Source organism: Schistocerca piceifrons, chromosome 9 (genome assembly GCF_021461385.2).
Source record: "Schistocerca piceifrons isolate TAMUIC-IGC-003096 chromosome 9, iqSchPice1.1, whole genome shotgun sequence".
Classification (NCBI taxonomy): Eukaryota; Metazoa; Arthropoda; class Insecta; order Orthoptera; family Acrididae; genus Schistocerca; species Schistocerca piceifrons.
The window spans coordinates 182,949,778-182,972,075 of record NC_060146.1 but is presented as its reverse complement, the minus strand read 5'-3'; the positions used below and the strand labels follow the sequence as shown (position 1 = coordinate 182,972,075).

Here is a 22,298-nt window from a genome sequence, read left to right as displayed (position 1 = left end):
AAAAAAAACGTACTGGCACAGTGTGTTGAAAAGGGTGCTTGCAGTAGTGAAGAAGCTAACAAGTTGTGGACTTCCCCCACTGGACATGTTGAAAGATTCCATTCATTACATAATGGTCAATTTATAATGTCTCTTGAACTTATAGCCGAGTTTGATCCTTTTTTCACAGAGTACATTGAATGATATGAAAATCCAGGGCAGGGACATACAAGTTATCTTTCCTCAACTATCTGTGATGAAATAATAGGGCTTTTTTCTGAACAAATGAACAGAATTATCATAAGTGAAATAAAATGGGCCAAATATTTCTCTATAATAATACATTCTACTGTGGACATTTCACATATTGATCAGTTATCTTTCATATTAAGATATGTGAGCGAGAGTGGTGAACCTCTTGAACATTTCCTTCCATTTTTACCAAACCCGAGACACAAGTACGAAAACTTAGCTGAGGCCGTACTAAAAGTCCTGTCTACAAATTCCATTGATATTACTGACTGTAGAGGCCAGTCAAATGACAACGCAAGCTAGATGTCAGGAACCTACACTGGTTTGCAGGCACGCATTAAACAACGAAATCTGAAAGCGCATTATGTGCCTTTTGCAGCTCATTCTTTGAATTTATTCGGCACCAGTACTGTAAGCTGTTGTCAGGAAGCATGTTCATTTTTCAGTGTAGTGCAAAACCTTTATAATTTTTTCTCTGCTTCCACAGATAGTTGGGATAAACTTCTTTCTTTCGTGAAACCAGGAAGCAAAACGGTAAAAAGTTATCAAAAACACATTGGTCAGCGACAGTGGGGGTGTGTGTGTCTATATGAAAATTGGGAGGGTGTTATCAATGTCCTCATACATATTGCCAATAATATGTTTGAAAAACCACTTGTGTGAACTGAGACTTCAGCTTTATTGAATCAGCTCAGCAGACTAGAAACAGTATTCATGATGATAGTTTGGAAGGAGATACTCCAGAGATTTAATAGTGTAAACCTGAAATTGTGTAAATATTGATACCTACTAAAATAGTGCATGAATTATATGAATCACATGTAGGATTTGTTGCATCTATTCATGGCATGTTGGACTAGTATGAAAATAAATCCATGGACATTTTGACTGAAATAGACCATGAACGCACCTATAACAGATCACGAAAATGCAAACTTTATTATGATGAAGAAGTGGACTCTGAAGAAGTTTTTCTGACTAGAAGGGAAAAATTTAGAGTCGAAACATTTCTCCCAGTACTCGACAGTTTGTATGCCAAATTAGTGAGAAGGAAGGAAAGCTATAGAACACCGTTGGACTCCTTCACAGTTTTCAGTAACCTTAAGAATAGTTAATCTGATAATATTGCTGAACGTGCAAAAAACTCCAAGCATTATATGACATAGATTCAGAGCCTTCCTTCCCTAGTGAATATGTACATTTTGCAGAACTTTTGAAATCTTCTGCAATTAGTGATATACCAGTCGAAATGCGTAAATTTTTACTAAAAGAGAGGTTACAGTCTGTATTCAGAATGTTGACATTGATCTTAGAATATTTCTATGTATTATGGCACTTACAAACTGTTCAGCAGAACACTCGTTTTCGGCTTTTAAAAGACTGGAATCGTAGCTATGTTCTACATTGTCTGAGGAGTAATTGAATTCCTTGCCCATTCTTCACATTGAAACTGGCCTCGTAACTGATAACCATGTGAATTATAAAGATATGATCAACGACTTTTCTGCCATCAAAGCCAGATGCAAACTTTGCAGACCGATGAGTTTGTCTATTTATTCATATTAGTTTTAAAAATTTTAGATTATAATGTATATAAAAACAAAGATGAGGTGACTTACTGAACAAAAGCGCTGGCAGGTCGATAGACACACAAACATACACACAAAATTCAAGCTTTCGCAACAAACTGTTGCCTCATCAGGAAAGAGGGAAGGAGAGGGGAAGACGAAAGGAAGTGGGTTTTAAGGGAGAGGGTAAGGAGTCATTCCAATCCCGGGAGCGGAAAGACTTACCTTAGGGGGAAAAAAGGACAGGTATACACTCGCACACACGCACATATCCATCCACACATACAGACACAAGCAGACATATGAAATATATGTCTCGCACACACGCACATATCCATCCACACATACAGACACAAGCAGACATATGAAATATGTCTGCTTGTGTCTGTATGTGTGGATGGATATGTGCGTGTGTGCGAGTGTATACCTGTCCTTTTTTCCCCCTAAGGTAAGTCTTTCCGCTCCCGGGATTGGAATGACTCCTTACCCTCTCCCTTAAAACCCACTTCCTTTCGTCTTCCCCTCTCCTTCCCTCTTTCCTGATGAGGCAACAGTTTGTTGCGAAAGCTTGAATTTTGTGTGTATGTTTGTGTTTGTTTGTGTGTCTATCGACCTGCCAGCGCTTTTGTTCGGTAAGTCATCTCATCTTTGTTTTTATATATAATTTTTCCTGCGTGGAATATTTCCTTCCATTATATTAGATTATAATGTGATTTTTATTGTAACTTAGAGCATATTCATTGGTTTTACAAACTTCGCATTACCTGGTTATTTTATAAATGCCGATGGCAGAACACGAAACTAAACCTCGTTTACGTGCAGACGTGACGGAAGGCTCCCGACAATACTAAACAATACCCGAATGACCCAGGCTGCTCAGCACTGTAGAGTCAAGTCATACTGATACTGTAGTATATTACAACTGATGCGTATTCTTGGCATCCACTGAAATCTATAGTTTTCGCGGATATATACGTTATTGGAGAGCATCTAGCTGCACATATCCTAGTGCATGCTAACTATTAGATTGGAAATGGAATTCCATGCTTCTTGACAGAGCATAGGGGAGATGCGGGAGACCTGCACTGCTGTACTGGGTAAGGTCCTAATGAAGGTGGTTTGCCGTTGCCTTCCTCCGACCGTAGTGGGGATGAATGATGATGATGAAGACGACACGATGACAGCCAGTCACCTCGGGGCAGGTGAAAATCCCTGACCTTGCCGGAAATCGAACCTGGGAACCCGTGCTTGGGAAGAAAGAATGCTACTGTGAGACTATGAGCTGCTGACAACTATTAGATTATAAAACAAATTCGAATTTTCCACACTAGTCTATAAAATTATGTACGAGGGTAATCCCAAAAGTAAGGTCTCCTATTTTTTTATAAGTACATAGACGTGTTTATTTCTACAATGGTTTACATTAGTTTACAGCTTTAACATTTAGCTGTTTTTCGACATAATCACCATTTCTGCCGATGCATTTTTGTAGATGCTGTGGCAGTTTTTGTATGCCCATGTCATACCAGCTTGCCGCCGTGCTGTTCAGAAAGTTATGAACCTCTTCTTTCACCTTGTCGTCGGAGCTGAATTGCTTTCCGGCCAAATGTTCTTTTAACCTAGGGAACAGGTGATAGTCACTGGGTGCCAAGTCAGAACTATAACGGTGGGTGGGTCTTTATGTTCCACTGAAACTGTTGCAGGAGAGCAATGGTTTGCCGAGCGATGCGTGGGTGAGCGTTATCATGGAAAATGTGTACACCCTTGCTCAACATTCCTCTTCTCCGGTTCTGAATTGCCCGTTTGAGTTTTTTCAGAGTCTCACAGTACCTGTCAGCATTAAATGTGGTCCCAACGATTCAGCTCCGACGAAGAAGTGAAAGAAGAGGTTCATAATTTTCTGAACAGCATGGCGGGGAGCTGGTATGATATGGGCATTTAAAAACTCTCCACAGCATCTACAAAAAGACATTGACAGAAATGGTGATTATATCGAAAAATAACTAAATGTTCAATCTGTGAACTGATGTAAACCATTGTGGGAAAAACAAGTCTATGTACTTATAAAAAATAGGAGACCTTACTTTTGGGATTACCCTCGTAATAGCAAATCCAGCTCTGTGTTTGTTCACCTGTATTTAGTTATTAGTTTGTGCATCGAAATCTCTATTTCATTTTCATTTCTTACACTTTCCTATAGATTCATGTATTAATACCAAACATGTCTTTTTTTTCTGCTACACATTCAAGTTATTAGATCATACAACTACAGCTTAATTTTAATTTTGAATGCATCCTTGTAAAAGTACATATTCATTTATAATGTATGACATGTTTGCTACAATTTTTAGATCGTAACACAACTTTTTTATTTTCATTTTCTACGGTTTCATGTAAAAGAACATATTAAAAGCGAATGTATAACAAAAATACGTTGTCTTCTACACACTCTAAAGAATATCCGTGTTTTCGTTTCTGTTGTCTTTCAACAGAAGAATGTGTTACCACAATGCAGTTTTTAGTTTGTAGTGACTAGACTGCTGATGCATCCTTCAGAACAACAAATAGCAGAGTAAAGAAACAGCTCACAGCACTGCCACCCAAAACGGCAATTGTGAAGTTATCGGCTAGTAGTTATTATTTGATCTCCCCCCTTACTGGGGGGGAGGGGGTGGGGGGGGGTGCACATATAATATGGTGTGTCTAGGGGCACAAAATTTTTAAATCCCCCACTGCATACGTCATCCGATGTCTAGGTTGCTCAGTGCGGATGTGAGTTGAACAATAATTACCATGATCTATCTCATAAAAGTTAAAATGGTGTCTACTTGTACTTAGAATTTATAACATAAAACTAAGTAGGCTAGTTCATGGAAATACCTTACAATACAAATTATAAGAACAAAGTCATGCTTAAAACGTAATAAACTGTCCTTCATTGCAGAATCTCAGAGACTGTTTTATACATTAAATATGTCCAAATCAACAATTCAAAACTACTACAATATATTTTTTCAATAAATGTCAAGCACAATACAAGTGTTACATGTCATTCAACAGCAATTTAAATTGAGACACATACAACTGCAATTTCCATTTATATCTGTGGTGTCACCGCCAGACACCACACTTGCTAGGTGGTAGCTTTTAAATCGGCCTCGGTCCATTAGTATACGTCGGACCCGCGTGTCGCCACTGTCAGTGATAGCAGACCGAGTGCCACCACACGACATGTCTAGAGAGACGTCCTAGCACTCGCCCCAGTTGTACAGCCGACGTAGCTAGCAACAGACACTGACGAAGACTCTCTCATTTGCCGAGAAGATAGTTAGCATAGCCTTCAGCTAAGTCAATTGCTACGACCTAGCAAGGCGCCGTATTCAATTGCTGTAATACTTCTGTATCATCAAGAGCGATGTTCTACAATTGTGGATTAAAGTTAAGTATTCCAGAAGTTACGTACTTTTCTTTATAGCATTCATACGTAACCTGTTTCAGACCTCACGCCATCCTGCATGAGCTATAGCGTGCATTTCGGCTTCCTCAAACAACACGGTGTTGGCACTTCTGCCGACACTTCAATATCTTACATACACGATAAACTATGTACAAATAATGGCATTAATGATGTATGTAGGAAATAAATTTCTTGTTGTTTATGAATATTTCGTTGGACATCTAGTTTGGCTTGACAGATTACAACTGTTGAAATGCATACACATGTATCTAACAATGGAAAATCCAGAATGGAATGTAACAATATTAGAGAGGAGACTTGCCACCTACCATATAGTGGAGATGCTAAGTCGCGATAGGCACAACAAAAAGATTCACACAATTATAGCTTTCAGCCATTAAGGCTTTTGTCAGCAATAGACACACACACACACACACACACACACACACACGTGCAAACGCAACTTGCACACACATCTGCAGTCTCGGACAACTGAAACCACACACTGTAGTGCTGAAAGCTATAATTACATGAATATTTTTGTTGTGCCTATTGTGACTCAACATCTTCGCTATTGGTGAGTGGCAACTTTCCTTTCTGATACACATGTATCATGTGTACAAGATCAAGAGAATGTATTAATGACTTCGTGGCACATTATATAGGCTTTAGGTGCATACCATAAGACATACCATCCAGACAGATCCAAGTCTGACTTCAAATACCAGGGCAAGGCTTATGCAAACATATGTGTATAGTAATTTTACTTTTGAAGGGCAATTTGTAGTGATCTTTATGATACTGGAAAGTGTATACACAGTGTGAAGCAGCTTGGAACTCTGAGGGACAATACGTTGTAATCTTTTAAAGCATTAAGTTATGTATGTTATAATTCCATAGGTTATGTTAAAAGACAATTTATCGAGTTATGGTATCATGATTGTAAAATATATTTCCTGTCAGTTTCTGCTCATACTCTTGCAAATCTTATAATTACGGCATAGCTATGTTGAAACTCGGTATTCAATTAAATGCTTTTTAGAGATCTTGGCTTGTGATGTTTACTTCAGTTGCCAAATCGTACTGTTGACAGAGCTCCAAACAATGACTGTGCTCATATTCACAACCAAACATCTTTCAGCCCCTCTGGTGAACAAGTGGTCATATCTTACATCTCAGAGAGTGTCTCTCTTCATGCCCATGTTTATATGACTGGATGCAGGATCAAAATGGTGTCCGTTAGTTCAGATTATAAATAGTAATGGGTACAATAGTGAAAACAGTGGATACACAGATGAGCCTAGACATAGTGACTGCTGTCCACCATGAGATAGTGGTGACTGGAGGTGCTGTGGGCAAGTGACATGGTAAGGAAAGTATATAAGCATGGGAGAGACAACTGAGAAATTATTCTAGTGACAGTCATGGCCAAAATCAGGAAATCTACTGACATCAGTGTCTTAAACAAAGAGCACATAGTTATTGCCGAGCACCTTGAAATCTGCATCTTGGAAATGGTAAAGCTAGTTAGCTGTTCATGTGCTGCTGTTGTGAGCATCACTGGAAAGTAAATGAATGAAGGTTAAGCCATGAGTAGGCAAGAACACTTAAGATGTCTCTGCCTGATTACAGTAAATGTACAGAGGTTTGTCCACTTCATAAGGTTGGATAGGAGGCGAGCTGCGGCAGATCTGAAAATGGAGTATGGTACTGGAGCAGGCACAAGTGTTTTGGAGCTTACCGCTTAGCGCACACTGTCAAAAGTGGGGCTGTGCGGCGAACGACCCCTATGTGTTCCCATTTTGACCCAAGACATCATCGATTATGATTGCTACGTATCAAGGATCTTTGAGATTTTACTGTGGATCAGTGTAAGTGTCACCTGGTCAGATGAATTACGCTGTCACGTGCAAGCTCCATGATCACAAACCACCAGCCTGTAATCGATGGGAACGGGATAACCTGTGCATGGACATTAGGTGCCATATACCTGGAGGAACTTAGCAATGCCTGCTACGGAGAATTATTACTATATTGCTTTCCAAACCCAGACCAGAATACTGTTAATCACTTGTTTTGGCTCATTAGAGTATTAGTAATGAACCTTACAAGGAGAACAGTGGACAAAATATTTTTTTGTTCACGGACTTAGATTAAAATACACATTGTCACAAGAGCTGACCTGTGCGTGTGATGCAGTTTTAGCATAAATATTAAATAAAATGAGGAAATATTCAGTAACATCATTGTAGATAATGGACCGTAGCGAACTGGTACTAGGTAGCTCAGTAGACAGCCAGGAAGTCTGTCTTCAGAGGGTATGGGGGAAGTGACTGCACTATTAGAAACAATTATCTCGGTCACTATGGTATGAGCTGAAAGAACAGTCACTACGTGTATGCATTAAAAGACAAGGATAAAAGCCTCTGAAAGTAACAACCTACAAATCAGGAAAAGGTTTCTGGAAGCATACATGTTGAATGTGGTGGTATTGTATGACTGTGAGACCTGGACTTGATGACTGGGGACAGGAAAAGACTGAATTCTTTTGAGATATGACATTAAAGGCACTTCTTGGAAATGTGATGGTCTGCTGAATGGTTAAGAGTTGGAGGGAAAAGGAGTTTATGGAAGGCTATTGTAGAAAGAAGAGTTCAGATTAGTGGCCAAGTGTTGACATATGAAGAACTCCTAAAGACAATATATCGGGCTTCTGTCAAAGGTTGAACAACTACAGGAAGGCCATCACTGAAGTACAAATCAAATTACAAAAGATATTGGCTGTAACTTTTACACAGAAATAAAAAAGAAAGTAGAAATATATTAGTACTGGAGATTTGCTGTTAATAGATCCTTGGTTTGATGAATGAAGGAGGAAATTGCATGTAATACCCACATGTAAAGCCGTTCTGATATTCATTCTTTATTTCCTGAGCCTATCAGCTGTTGGCAGTAAAAGGTATTATCTTGTAGAGCATGGGAAAATTAGTAACCAGCTTCGAAGTTCATATTAGGGCTGTGAGGGACCTTCCATTTGATTTCACCTCTGGTTCCAGTAGTGTTGAGACATTTTGTACCAAATGTAAATTTTTAGTACTTGAACATTAAATACTTCAAAAATTGAATCAGGTAATGGCAGTAGTGTTAAGAAATGTAAAATTTTGCAATTCACAAAAAAAGACAGGTTCCCGTGATTAGAATATCTGTGAGTCACAGATGGAATTGGTGAACCTGTACAAATATCTGGATGTAACACTTTGTAGGAATATGAAAGAACACACAGGCTCAGTTGAAGCAGATGTCAGACTTCTGTTCATTAGTAGCATACTGGGGCAATGCAGGCAACAAGGGAAGTTGCTTACAAAACAGTCATATAATCCATCTTCCAGTGTTGTTAAAGTGTGTGAGACCCACATGAAGTAGGACCTACAGGGGTTATTGGATGTACACAGGGTTGGACAGAACAAATGGTCACATATTTTTGAACCATGGGTGAGCATCACAGAGATGCTGAACCAACTAAAATGCTAAATGGTTGGAAATATATGCACACTATCCCAAGAAAGTCTGTTTAGTAAATTTCAGAACTTGAATATAAAAAAGCTTCAAAATTGGAAACAGGTAATGACAGTAGCATACTTCAATCCTGCACGTATCTCTGATGGAGGGACTGCAAAGACAAGCTTAGACTAATTACAGTGTGCACAGAGGCATTCAAGTAATTATTGGTCCCATGGTCCATACTTGAATGGAATGTGAAAATGCCCTAATAAGGAGTACAGTAGGATGTATCCTCCTCGGTGGTTTACAGAGTATGGCTGTAGATACGTCTTTTGCCAGTGTTGTATCCTGGGCAGTCAAAGGAGGTTGTGGCTAACGGATTTTTTTGAACCACAGAGGAATGGCAGCTGTTGTTGACAAATCATCTAAGGTGTGTGCGTTGTGAGGGATGGAAGGCGGGGGGGTTAGTACACTTTCCTGTAACGGAGAAGAGTATTAGAGATGTGGAAACTGGAAATATCCAACAAGTGACTTTCAGGTGACAGTTATAAGCCAAACAGTCTTTAAAACCTGTCTTTAAATGCAATCTTTAAAGTCCTACACACTTATTTGTGTCGGAGATGGTCCGCACACATCGACCACTCATGTGCATGAAACACAGTCATAATGAAACCTAAGAGAAGTGTGATGTGAAATTACTTCAGTGAAAAAATACTCATTGTACAAAATATGTGAGAAATGCTATTCAAAAACAGGCAGTGGAACTGTATATTGAAAAGGCCATTTAAAGTGACTACATGCTACTGAATATGAACAGTGCAGGAATTTGGATATGAAAGAGGTGTTATATCACCCATCCTCCAGGTGCCACAAGAATCTGGGAAAGATGCAACTTTCCATTGAAGTTTTGATGAGAAATACAAAGTGTGACTCTACGAACCATAGACCGAAAGAAACACAGGTTATTCTGTGAAATCACTGACCTTTGTGACATCCCATTCAATCTCATGCTTTAACATTTACTGCAGTCTGTTACATAAATGACTGACCTTTGAGACATCGCATTCAATCATATGCTTAACATTTACTGCAGTCCGTTACATCAAACTATCTGTTACGTAGGCACCATTTCAATTTATTTTCTGCACTCATTTTATGTTAGAGCATTCAATGATTAATTCCAATTATAATGTTGAGTATTAATAAGGATATGACTTCCTTTATATAAACGAATCAGCCTCACTGTATTTTTATTCAGAAATGATGAGTATCACCTCTCACTTTGGTTCCAATAAAGCCATCTCCATTACATCTATTGTGTGTATAGTTCCCAGAGGACAGTTGGATAATATAATTTTGATATTGTGTCAACCCGGGGCGGGGGGACGACGACGACATCTGAAAGTTGTATTATTCAAGAATCAAGTTAGCAAAGACGGCAAGCAATTCTATAGCCGGTTTTGACAGATCTACACTCCGACCATCAAATCTTGTAACACTAATAGTTGTAAATGTTTGTTACAATACTGAAAGTCACATAGTGATGTTGCCTCAAATAAAATATGAAAGGAACACCAGCGTGTCATGGTGTCAAGCAATTGGTTTTTGATGTGACATCAGTAACTTGTTGTATGTTTTAATTGTACATTACTTTATTTGTGATAAGCTCGTGTACCCTGCCATGTTTTATTTGATCCAACATCAGTATGTGCCTTTCAGTATTGTAACAAGCATGTGCAACTAATATTTAAAGATCAGACTTTGACAGTGTAGATCTGTCGAAACTGGTCATAGTAATAAAATTAATTGCTAGAGATCTTAGCTAACTTGATATTTCAAGAATAATACAATTGGATAATATGAACTTAGTCATGGTAATAATAAATGAATGGCATTACTAATTTAAATATTTTCAATTTTTCCGGACAACAGTTTATATCTACCATAAGTGAGCTTCCAAAAAATAGTATAATTTTGCTATAAGTCAGGCAGAAGTATTCCACTGTAGACAAAGATATGACTGAACGGAAAGAAGGCAGTTAAGTGATGACCCTTTGTGAATACCCCACTCCTCTGTTATTGTAGAGGCTATGGCTTCTCTGTATTCTGACTCTAGTTGCAGACAGCATATGATCTAAATCCAGACATTCAACTGGTATCTTTTAAATTTACATGTATTGAAGAGAACTGCAATAGAAATTCCCAGAATTGAATTGATAGGTAATAAACTGTACCAGTTTAGAACATTTCTAGAATATGTATCCTTAATTCACATGGTAGGCATGTAAATGCTTCCTGATCCACCTTAAGTTGACGTACATAAACATAATGAAATGCTAATAAATAAATCCTGCTGCCATATAATCAAACTAAATACAAATTCAAATTTCACATATCGAGAATTTTCCATGCCTGAATGATTATAAACCTGCCTAATGGCCTTCAAAAGATGAGTCCAAAACTTGAGTGAGTGTTTCTATCACTGAAGCCAGCAGTAAATTTGACATAGCCCAAAACACAGGAAACATGTCTGTCAGTTGAAGCTGTGCAGCCTTGTATTGTATAACATTTCACCCCTCTCACAGATGGACTAGTGCTGAGTGCTCCTGGTCAGAGTGATTCCCAATGATGACTGACCGGAAGTTGACTTGCACTCAGTGTCTCATGGCCTGTGTAGGCATGTAGCCCACAATTTCTCTCCAACTTTTCACAAATATAACTCAGATGATGTGTTCTTTGATGCTAGTCTCTCTCCAGCCATTTAGATCTACAAGTCACATGCAGTGTTGAAGCAACAGGTCCTCAGCAGTCAGGAGGTCTAGGTCAGTTGCAAAGTCTGACAGAAAGAAGAAGGTTCTGCTGCTAGGTAGTTCGCACGGTAGAGGTGTGGGCTAGCAGTTGCAGGAAGTGTTGGGGAGTGAGTACCAGGTTACCAGCATTGTGAAGCCTAGTGTAGCGTTGGCTCAGGTGTCTGACAGTATAGGGGAATTATGTAGGAATTTTATGAAGGAGGATCAGGTGGTGTCTGTGATACAGTATCCACAGTCAACGTCTACCTTCAGGAGTTGCGGGAACGGGGGTGATGCAAAAAACACACACACACACACACACACACACACACACACACACACACACACTCCACTGTTGTGAAACCCGTGCGTCACATACACACATACATAGCCTGTGCACTTTGCCCACCTCCCTCCCGCATTCCTAACCAGAAAACTGGCTGCCTCTCTATATGTATGCCCTACCTTCCCCCCCCTCCTGCCTCCCCCACCGCACAACCAACCCCACCCCAGTCCACCTGCTGAACTGCAATCCTGGCATTGTATGTTTCAAGCACATAATTTTGTGTAGGGGGAGGGGGGCGGTTAGCAGGCATGGATATTGGCAGGTTTTATTCTGAAAGCTAGCTAGTTTTCTCTCTCTTTTTTTTGTGTGTGCCTGTTGTCAATTCATCAATTCAAAGCTGCTTTTCAGTGAGTAATCTCCTGTGCTCGGAAAGTATTTATTTTGTTATTTACTTTCATTGTGGTGGTCATGTATTCTCATTTAATAACTACATTAATTATATCACAAGTACAAACAATACTCTACAAATAGTTTACTGGATGAAATACATTTATAGAATGAGTGGTGAACAAGCGTGTCTTTTCATTTTGATTGGAATTTCTGATAAGATGCCATTTTTGTGTCCTGTATCTAAAGGCAGCTTAAAAAAAAAAAGCATCAAGTTTGTAGAGGAAAAAAAGAGAGAAAACTTAAGTCCCCCACCAACCAAATCACGCATGCATAGAACAATTAAGAGTTGATTAATTGTCAATTTCCATCCAAGAATTATAAATTTGTGGAAGCTTCAGTCAAATAAAACAAAAAACGAAAGTCTCCTTCGAATACAGGCTAGAATTCCCCATCCATAGATCTAGAACTTTTTGCCTACTTTCTTGTAATGTATACTTCATTTGCTGTTTGTTCTTTGTAATTTGTCTTCAATTATATTTTTCTTACAGGAGAAGGTTCCAGAAAAACAGGGAAGTTCTGCCAATGATGAAGGTGAAATCAGTCAAGAGCCAGTAAGTAACATTAATATGTGCAATTATGTTTGTTAACTTTTGGAGAATATTTCAGAAACAATAAGTAATTTTGACAAGAAAGGCGAAAGACTAGATTACCTGGTATCTGCAGCTCTTTAGTTATCCAAACATGTTTCATCAGTAACTTTCAGCCAACTTCAGTGTGTTTGAAGCTTTATTTTTTAAAATGTGGCACAATGTTCTCTAGTTTTCTGTGTGACTATTTTAAGACAAAAAGCCATAATACCTTTTAAGTGGTTGTCACTTTTAAGTACCTTACTTAAGTCTTACGTCAACAGGGATGCATTTGGTACATTTTATGGCCAGTGGTTCCTTTTTTGTGTTGTTTAGAGAATGGTTTAACCTTTTTTTGTGATGTGACCACTATTTGATTTCATCAGTCTGCAATGACAATGCATCCTTCTAGCCTTTTACTTTAGTCCACTCTTGGAACTTTCGTGGCAGATAGCGAAGTCACATTAGCAACTGCTGCCATAACCGTTGCACTTGTAACTGTATGTGGCACGTGAGACAAATCACACGACCTACTGCTCTGTAGATGGAATTGGAAACATTTGGCGTTGGATCCAGATTAAATCTTTGCACTGAAATTTGTCTAAATAATGATCACTGGCTTGTATTTCTTGCAAGGCATGATTTAACTTGTCGTTACTACAAAGCAATAATTAAAATCATTTCAGCTAAGTGACCACTCGTAAGATTCCAAGATCTGACCGCTGGACTGGAATATGCATATTGCTAACAGTTCAATATACTTGCTCCATCTGGCTTCTCAAAAAAATCTGAAAAAATCTCCTCAACAACAAAATAGGAATACGGTTCAAAACACTGGGTCAAAACACACACTCCAAGATATCCATGTAAACAAATGAAATTTATTTTTTCGAGTTAAGTCTTGCCCAGTCTGCTTTGCTCAGTGGACTCTGCCTCCAGCCAGCCAATGGCTCCACACTCTAAGGTGCCTCTTCTTTTGAGTACCGGCATGCTCGCCACAAGGGCCAACATACCTAGAATAACTGGAAAAAGGTACACAAAATTGCACTCGTGCACATGTTCAAGCACTTCAGATTCTTGTAGTCTTCCCATATATGCAAAATAACTGTGTTGAGCAGAAAGAATTATTAACTCTGTATTTTTTAAAATACCACCACGACTCTACAGAGTCCATAACTTGCCAACTCAGCTGTGTGAGAGCTGCCAGTGGACTTCTTCAATTTAGTGAACTCCCAGTCATTCGACAAAACTAATGCAGCTTTAAGGTCGTTCAGCTAATCATAATCAGGAGCTGTAATATAGACATTCACCCTTTTTTTTTTTTTTTTTTTTTTTTTTTTTTTTTTTTTTTTTTTTTTTTTTTTTTTTTTTTTTTTTTGCAAGCACTAAAAGAACTTTGTGCCAGGGTCTTCAGATGTTTCCCAGCCATTATGGGAAATCACATACTAGCCTTGCAGGCCCCAGCACAAACCATTTAGAAGAATTAGGGAATGATCAGTGTGCCATCTGCTGGCTGGGGGAAACCTTCCCCCATATAGTGACTCTGTCGTGCACACACACACACACAGTAGCCATCTGAAAGCACAAAAATGAGGGCAAGAAGTTCTGTGTTACACACCTCTTGTGAACCCGACATTGTCAGTTAATAAAATTCAGGATGGATGAAACGGATCGGCACCACACATTTGCAAGTCATTTACGGGACCGTAATCTGCCATGGCAATCTTCTGGCTTTACAACCTGGAAGTACTGAAGATGGTACAGACACAGAAATTGTTTAGTATGTACCACTCAGAGAAGGGAATGACTGATGTGTTGTGTGTTCTGTTGCTGCTAATCATCACACAGTGATCCAAGATTTTTGTCCACTAAATGTGGCGCACACTCCTCCATCTCAGGTGTGCAAAAAGAGTGAGGCTGTCCACTATTTACTATTTGGGATGCCAGTGAGCTTCTGACCAGAAGAAAATTGAGGATTTGCTGTAGTAGCATGTTGGTTTGTTTTCCAACACACTGATTTTTTTCAGTGTAAAGGGTCAGGGCCCGCAGGCTGCTTTCTTTTGCTGAGCCATAGAAAAAAATCATCTCCTTCTATGTACATAGCCTGAAAGCTATCGTATGTTGGTTGATGGTACCTTGCACCACATCTTGACATTTTCTTTCCTGAGCCACTTGCAAATAGATAGAGGAAGAAAAGACATGACTGTATATCTCCATGTGAGCCCTAATTTCTCTTATCTTCATGGTCCTTCTGTAAAATGAAAGGTGGTGGCAGTATAATTGTTCTCCAATCATCTTCAAATGCCATTCCTCTACTTTTTCTTGGCAGCGTTCCTTGAAAAGAATTTTGCCCTCCCTCTTGAGATTCTCCTTTAAGTTTCCAAAGTAACTTCCTATTATAATTCCAAATTATTCACAGAACTTGAATTCGACGATCTCTTTGCATCACCCTACTTGTGCATGGATTGAACCTACTGGTAACAAATCTAACAGCCGGCCTTTGAAATACTCCGATGTCTTTGTTTAATCTAACCTGGTGGAGATTCCAAACTCTTGATCAGTACTCAAGAATCGGTCACACTAGTGTTGTATATGTTGTCTCCTTTACAGACAAACCACACTTCCCAAAAATTCTCCCAATAAACTGAAGTCGACAATTCCCCTTCGCTGCTACACTCATGACATGTTCATTCCATTTCTTATCACTCTGCAACGTTATGCCTAGATATTTAATTGAAGTGGCTGCATCAAGCATCACACTACAATTGCTGTATTTGAACATTTCAGTGTTGTTTTCCCTACTCACTGTATTAACTTACATTTTTCTACATGTAGAGCTAGCTGCCATTCATCAAATCAACTAGACATTTTGTCTTAGTTATCTTGTATCACCTAACAGTCACTCAACAAAAACACCATTCCATACTCCACAGCATCATCAGCTAAAAGCCGCAGATTGCTTCTCATCCCGTCCATCAGTGATGATATTCTTCGTTCTGATGAACACTTGATGTTGAGGACAACATACTGGGTTCTATTATTTAAGAAATCTTCAAGCTACTCACTTATCTGGGAACCTGTGTGTGTACCTTTGTTACCAGTCTGCAGCGGGGTACCATGTGAAATGCGTTTTGGAAATCAAGTAATATGGAATCTGCCTGTTACCTTTCATTTGTGGTTGCAAGATGATATGTGGAATTTTTTCATCCGGGAGAAAACTGGGAAAAACCCAGGAATTTTTTAGAATTCCGGGAAGTTTTCATTGTTTTTGTTTTCAGTTAAATTTTTGTTATTTTGACTGGCATGAACCGATACTCTAACAAAGGATATTACTGTATACCACTATGTCAGAATAATACTGCCACAATAAAACATGAACGAGAGAAAAAACAAAAATAAAACTTAAATTGCAAAGGAAATGTGCCATATACAGCAACAAAACACAGTGCTCATACAAGCATCTGCCAACAGCAAAATGCATCAAAGGTTTTAGGAAGACTATGCAATGTTCCGTAACAAAAAATTGCCTCTGATGAGCGTGACCTCACAACTGTTTACATTAGATTTGTTTTAACACTTACGAGCGGGATCATGCGCATGGCAGTTGAGTAGTACCTTTTCCCGCTTCTGGCTACAGAAATGTGGCTGTTGGCTTTGTAAGCAATCGCAGCAAGCAGCTAGATGCTACCGGGAAAAATTTTACTGGAGCACTCAAGCTGACAGATTCTTGCATGCGCAGCAGGCCCAGTTGTAGGCGGGGAGTGGGGGGGCAAATTCATGCTACTGAGGGAAAAACCTTGTTTCACGAACTGACTAGCATCCAGTGCACGTTAGTCTATCGATTTTTCATATGACTTTGAAATGCATCCCTGTCGGTTTTTGAACATTTTTGAACACATTCTATGTTGATTTCTGAATGAATCGTAAGGTGATTTGTGAATGCGTGCATAGTGTACATGATGTCTCTGTCAGGGGAATCCTCATTGCATGTAGAAACAAACTTTCCTACAGACAAAAGGGGCTATACGAACTGAGCGGAGTAAGGCCGAACGGATGAATGCTAACCGCTATCTGATTGAGTGGCTGATTGGGTTTGCAAATGATGAGCATTGTTATAATTACTAGCTAAATCCATAGATTCAGGCTACAGGAGTGGAAATAAACGAATAACAGGTAAGAAAGATTATGTATTACCTTCTCGGAGTATCTAAGAAAGTGAAATTTTGCCAGAAAATTTTTGGCCAGGTCGCTGCACTAGTAAGGGCCAGTTTTACAGTCCCCGACCAGCAGCCGGTTTAAATTCTATTCTGGAACAAGCACGGAAAATGCGTTGTACGAACATGTAGCAAGGCCTAACTGGAGAATAATCGTGGGATAACTAAACCGGTGATTAAGGCAGAGTTAGTGGTGTTGACCTGCGAATAGGCTTTGTCATTGACAGGAACAGTTACAGAATTAATAATAATGAGACTGTTTGTTAGAATGAAGGAGGAGAGGAAACGGGGACATTACATAAATTATGGAACAATATGACGATTCCAAGTTTGTATAAAAATTTCGTACTACTACTTTTCGATCTCATACTTGAGAAACTGGAGTGTATGAATGAAGTGTGAAACTATTTCCTAACGTAAGGCTTTTTGCTTGTAGTAGGCCTAATAGGCATTTGATATTGGTACTTTGTGAATTATATTCTGTCGTTACAAAAAAGACCATTTGTGCCAAAACAGTCTCGTTTATTTGGTGTGTATTACAATTGTTGCAGTATTAGAAAGGCCTGTTTTGTTTTATCTAGCAGAGAGTGACAAAATAGACGTAATCAGATCTGGAAACCACACCAGCCTTGGGTCCTATTTGCATTAACAGCTTTTTCAGTATTAGACAACGACATTTTGACTTTTCGTGTAGCAAAACATTTTACGAACTTTGATGAGGTAATAGATTCTTTCGCAGAAAGGAAAGCATGCCACGTAAAGCTGTATCAAGATTAGAGAGAAAAAACTTATAGAAGCTAAGGATTGAAGAAATGTGTATTGTCTTGCTTGTCTCATGTCTTTACTGGGTTTATGTATCCTATATTTAATTTTATGTCACACAAAGCAGCAAGTTGTTAGCTAATAGAGAATAAAGAGTGCAAATTTTCTGAAGAGTTCTTTTTTTTATTTTTATTATTTTTATTTTATTTATTTATTTATTTATTTATTTTGGTAAAGTGCGACAGGATATCAACCCGGCCAATTGTAAGCAGGAGAGGCACCACAGGACATTTTAATTTTCACTGTCCTGAATATGGTTTGATGACATCCATTACAAAATATACACGTTTCAATTCCACAGAGTGAAGTACAGTGACGTGCAATAGAAGAATGCTGTGTGAGGAGGCGAGGCACTGCCCTTTGGCACACTTACGACCAAATAACATGTCGTACATTTCCTCGAACACACATGTTTTATGCATCAGACTTTTCAGAAAGCTGTGCACTACAAAATGAACATATTTTTGAAAATTATATTTTTTTTTAATCAAACGCTCGAGGGAGTGGCTGGGTATTGCACCGGTTTGGAAATATCGTAGATCTGGGGCTAATGAGCAGAGCAGCCTGAGTTACAGTGGGGTAGTGGGTAGCCTCCACGTGACCCATGTTTACATTTAGTAATTTTGCTGTTTCTTCTTCGTTTACTGCTCTCACGTCAAATGAAAACAAAACAGATTTCTGATTTCCATCTTTCTGACAGTCAAGCATTAATTGCATTGCAGAACAATGAAGTTATTTTTGTCAGTTTGCTAAAGAAATTTTCTTTCTAATTCCACACACTGTTCACTGCATTTCAAGTGCACATTTTCAACTTCTAGCATGTACGGCATTTTGCCATAATAAAGAACCAAGCATGAGATTACACAGTACTGGTACTCCAAGAAAATTTACATCCCGAAAACCACATTGAAAAGCTTAATATCAGGTCATGGCCTACTTAACTGGAAATGTGGACATACAAATGTGCACTTTAAATGTGCACATTTTAGTATGGGTCTCGAAATTCCGATGCTCTTGGAGTATCCTCTGATGTCTTTTTTCTTCTATGACATAATGTACGATCTTTTAATGTTTTACACATATGAACATACGGGCTCCCTACGACATCATAGCTGCGCAATCGCAGTAACGCCTATTATCTGGCGCTCTCTGGCAACGGAAACAAACCTATTTCTAACAGGTCACCGGAAAATATTCTGAATGGTGGTTTGAAAAGTGTTACCATCAAAGTACCATTCTGGCAGTTACAACAGAGCTATGTGCAATAATGTACGATGAATTTCTTAAATCACAGAGCATTTGACTCTCATTTAAAAATCATCTCTTTGATGACAAGCCATTTAGATGAATTTTGAGCCCAGAAGATCAGACATTTAAATCGTTATTAAAAATTTTATGATCACACTTGTGTGATATATCTTAAATTGCAATACACACATAAAAGACCAACATTGTATGTGAAAGCTTAGATTCTCTTGCAGCGTATTAATCTTACAGGCCAATATTATATGTGAAAGCCTTGCACTATATATATTAATTTAAATCATCAACTTTTTCTGTTTGTGCGTTCGCACTACTTAACAGTGATGTTGCTATTGGCTGACTACATCACATGTCCTAAGCTCTGAATTCCCGCTGTCATCGGCTGGTGAGATCACATGACATGAGCTATGAATGGCTTTCAAAATCACATCACAATCTCGATTTCAATGCTTCGGAAAGTAACATGCGGTGTTTGGTGGTATTCGAAATTATACTTTCGTAATACAAAAATATGCAGCATACATGTTGCTGCACATGAAAGATCTTTCCAAAATGTGTTTTTTTCACTGTGTTTAGTTTTATAAAGTGCTGGGAAATTCTACTCCCGTGTATAAAACCATAATCATTCAAGGACTTATACAATTCTGAGAGAAAATATACTGTCACTTAACAGGGAAAAAGTATGTTTTCACCTGGGAGAAAGTGTATTTTTAACTGGGAAATCCAAGAGAAATCCAGGAATTTTTTTTCCTTGTCCACATATACACCCTGCATGTGAGAAAAGGGCAAGCTCAGCTAAGCAGAAGCAATGCTTTCTAAATCCATGCTGATTTGTGGACATAAGATTATCTGCCTCAAAGAAATTGTGTATATTCCAGAATATAATATACTAAAAGAATTTAACAGCAAACCAATGTTAAGAATATTGGTCTGTAATTTTGTGGGTCCTTTCTGGTATCCTACTTATATATTAGAGTCACCCGCACATTTTCCCGGTCACTAGGGATATTGCAATGAACAAGAGATGCACGATAAATGCAAGCTAGGCAAGATACCAGTGACCTAGAGTACTCTTTGGGATTCCGCCTGGACCTGGCAGCTTATTGGTTATCAATTCTTGCTTGTCAATTCTGGGACTTGTTTCTCGATGCCAATTACTATGTCCTCTATACAGGGTCCTGTAAGATGGTCAAACAATGGTATATTTGTATGATCCTGTATGAAAAATTTCTTACACAAAATTTAAAATTTCAGTTTCCCATTTACTATCTTCTATTGTCACGCGAAACTGGTCAAATAATGACTAGATAGAGCCTTTCAGCCAGTTGACAATTTTATGTAGGATCAGAATTTTCTTGGGTTCTCAGCAAAATCTCTTAGCAATGGTAGTAGTTATATCCTTCATGCATTGATCATTTCACAGACACACAAATCTCTAGTGACTCATCCCTGTCATCATTTGCACACTCTCTTTTGAACCAAGAATGCAACAGTCTTTGTTTTCTTAGCATATTCTGAATATTATTATTAAGCTACAGTGGATGTTTTCTATCCGTAATCAACTTATCCAGCACATACTTCTCCAGAGTGGGATTTGCAATCCATTTTACCTCTGCCCATAATTGCTTTACCCTAATTGTACAGGAGCTAAATGATGTCCATTCATTGTGTTAGTGGGATACTAACAACTGCTTTCATGCTCTTTCTTGCAAAAATACTCACCAAGTACCTCTCCACCTTTGATAACCAGGTCCTACTGGAGGTGGTTATACAACAGGTTTTCCAAGTGCCGACATCGCCTTCTAGGCATATTTTTTGACATCGAGAAGGTCTACGATACTACTTGGAGGCATCTTATCCTTGAGCAGCTTCACAAATGGTGTTTTCATTGTTGCCTCCCCATTTTTATTCAGTCCTTCCTCACGCCACAATATTTTAAGTACAGAGTTGGTGACGTCCTGTCTGATTGCTTTGAGCAAAAGAACGGTGTCCCTCAAGATAGTGTTTTAAGTGTGACTGTCTTTGCCATAGTGAAAAGCCCTGTCAACTGTTCTTTGTTTGTGGAGGACTTTTCTGTTTTTGCTTTTCTTCAAGCCTTGCAAAAACAACAAGTCAGCTGGTACCATCTCTTTGATGTTTGGATGAATGGGTGCAGAAGAGTGGTTTCAAGTTGTTCGCCAAGAAGTCTGTGTGTGTTCTTTTTAACTGTTCTCATTCCATTTTAAACCCTCCTGAGTTGAGGATGAGGGACGTTTTACAGGGAATTTGCATGATCTCAGCTGGATTATGGGTGCAAGGTGTATGGGTCTGCAAGACCTTCTTATTTAAAGATGCTGGACGTGGTGCACCATGAAGAGATTCAGTTGGTGACTGTTCTGAATAGAACAAGCCCCCATACCATGGGTCTCTGCTGAGGCTGGTGTACCGCCGCTTCACATCAGGCGATGGCTACTTAGGGCTGTGCCAAGCATATAAAAGACCATCCACACCATACGCACCCATCTACCATACTGTTACTCAGCCCTCACTGGAAAGGCTTTTTCGTAATCAGCAACAGGCAACGAGGCCCTGTGGGATTTATGCACAAGATTGCCTTCTAGAGATGGGTGTTGCTGATCTTCACATCCTACTTCGCGGTTGGAGCAGATATCCACCTTGGCTCCTACGGAGGCCTAAACTTAATTTAGACTTGACCAATTTTTAAAAAAGATTGGATATTAGATTATACACTTCAATCTCTGTTTCTTAATGTTTTAGATACGCATCACAGTTTCACCATAGTGTACACTGATGACTCCAAACAAGGGACTTCCCTTGGTTGCTCTGTCGCCTTCCGGGCAAGTATACTGTGTTCTCAGCAGAGCTCCATGTGATCCTGAAGGCACTGGAGTATATGCGTTGTATCCGGGGCAAATGGTTTCTCAACTGCTCTGATTTCCATAGTGTCTTATAATCGTTACAGAACCTGTACCCAGCTGAAGAGTTCATATGGCTGATAATGACAAACTGTACTTGCTCCAACAGCAGGGTAAGCAGATGTCATTCTGCTGGGTGCCAGGTCATATAGGGCTATGGGGAAATGAGCAGGCTGATCGAGCTGCCGAGGTGGCCTGCCGAGGACAGGATGTGGCACAGTGTCCTATTCCCTTGC

General features: G+C 39.1%; 1 protein-coding gene across 1 annotated transcript in view; it reads left to right on the top strand.

The window, feature by feature from the left end:
• LOC124717140 overlaps positions 1–22,298 on the top strand; it is a 295,935-nt gene that overhangs the window by 55,339 nt on the left and 218,298 nt on the right. Inside the window, exon 4 of the mRNA XM_047243888.1 lies at positions 12,771–12,833. Coding sequence (XP_047099844.1) covers positions 12,771–12,833 — 63 coding nt within the window. The remainder of the gene's footprint in view (positions 1–12,770; positions 12,834–22,298) is intronic.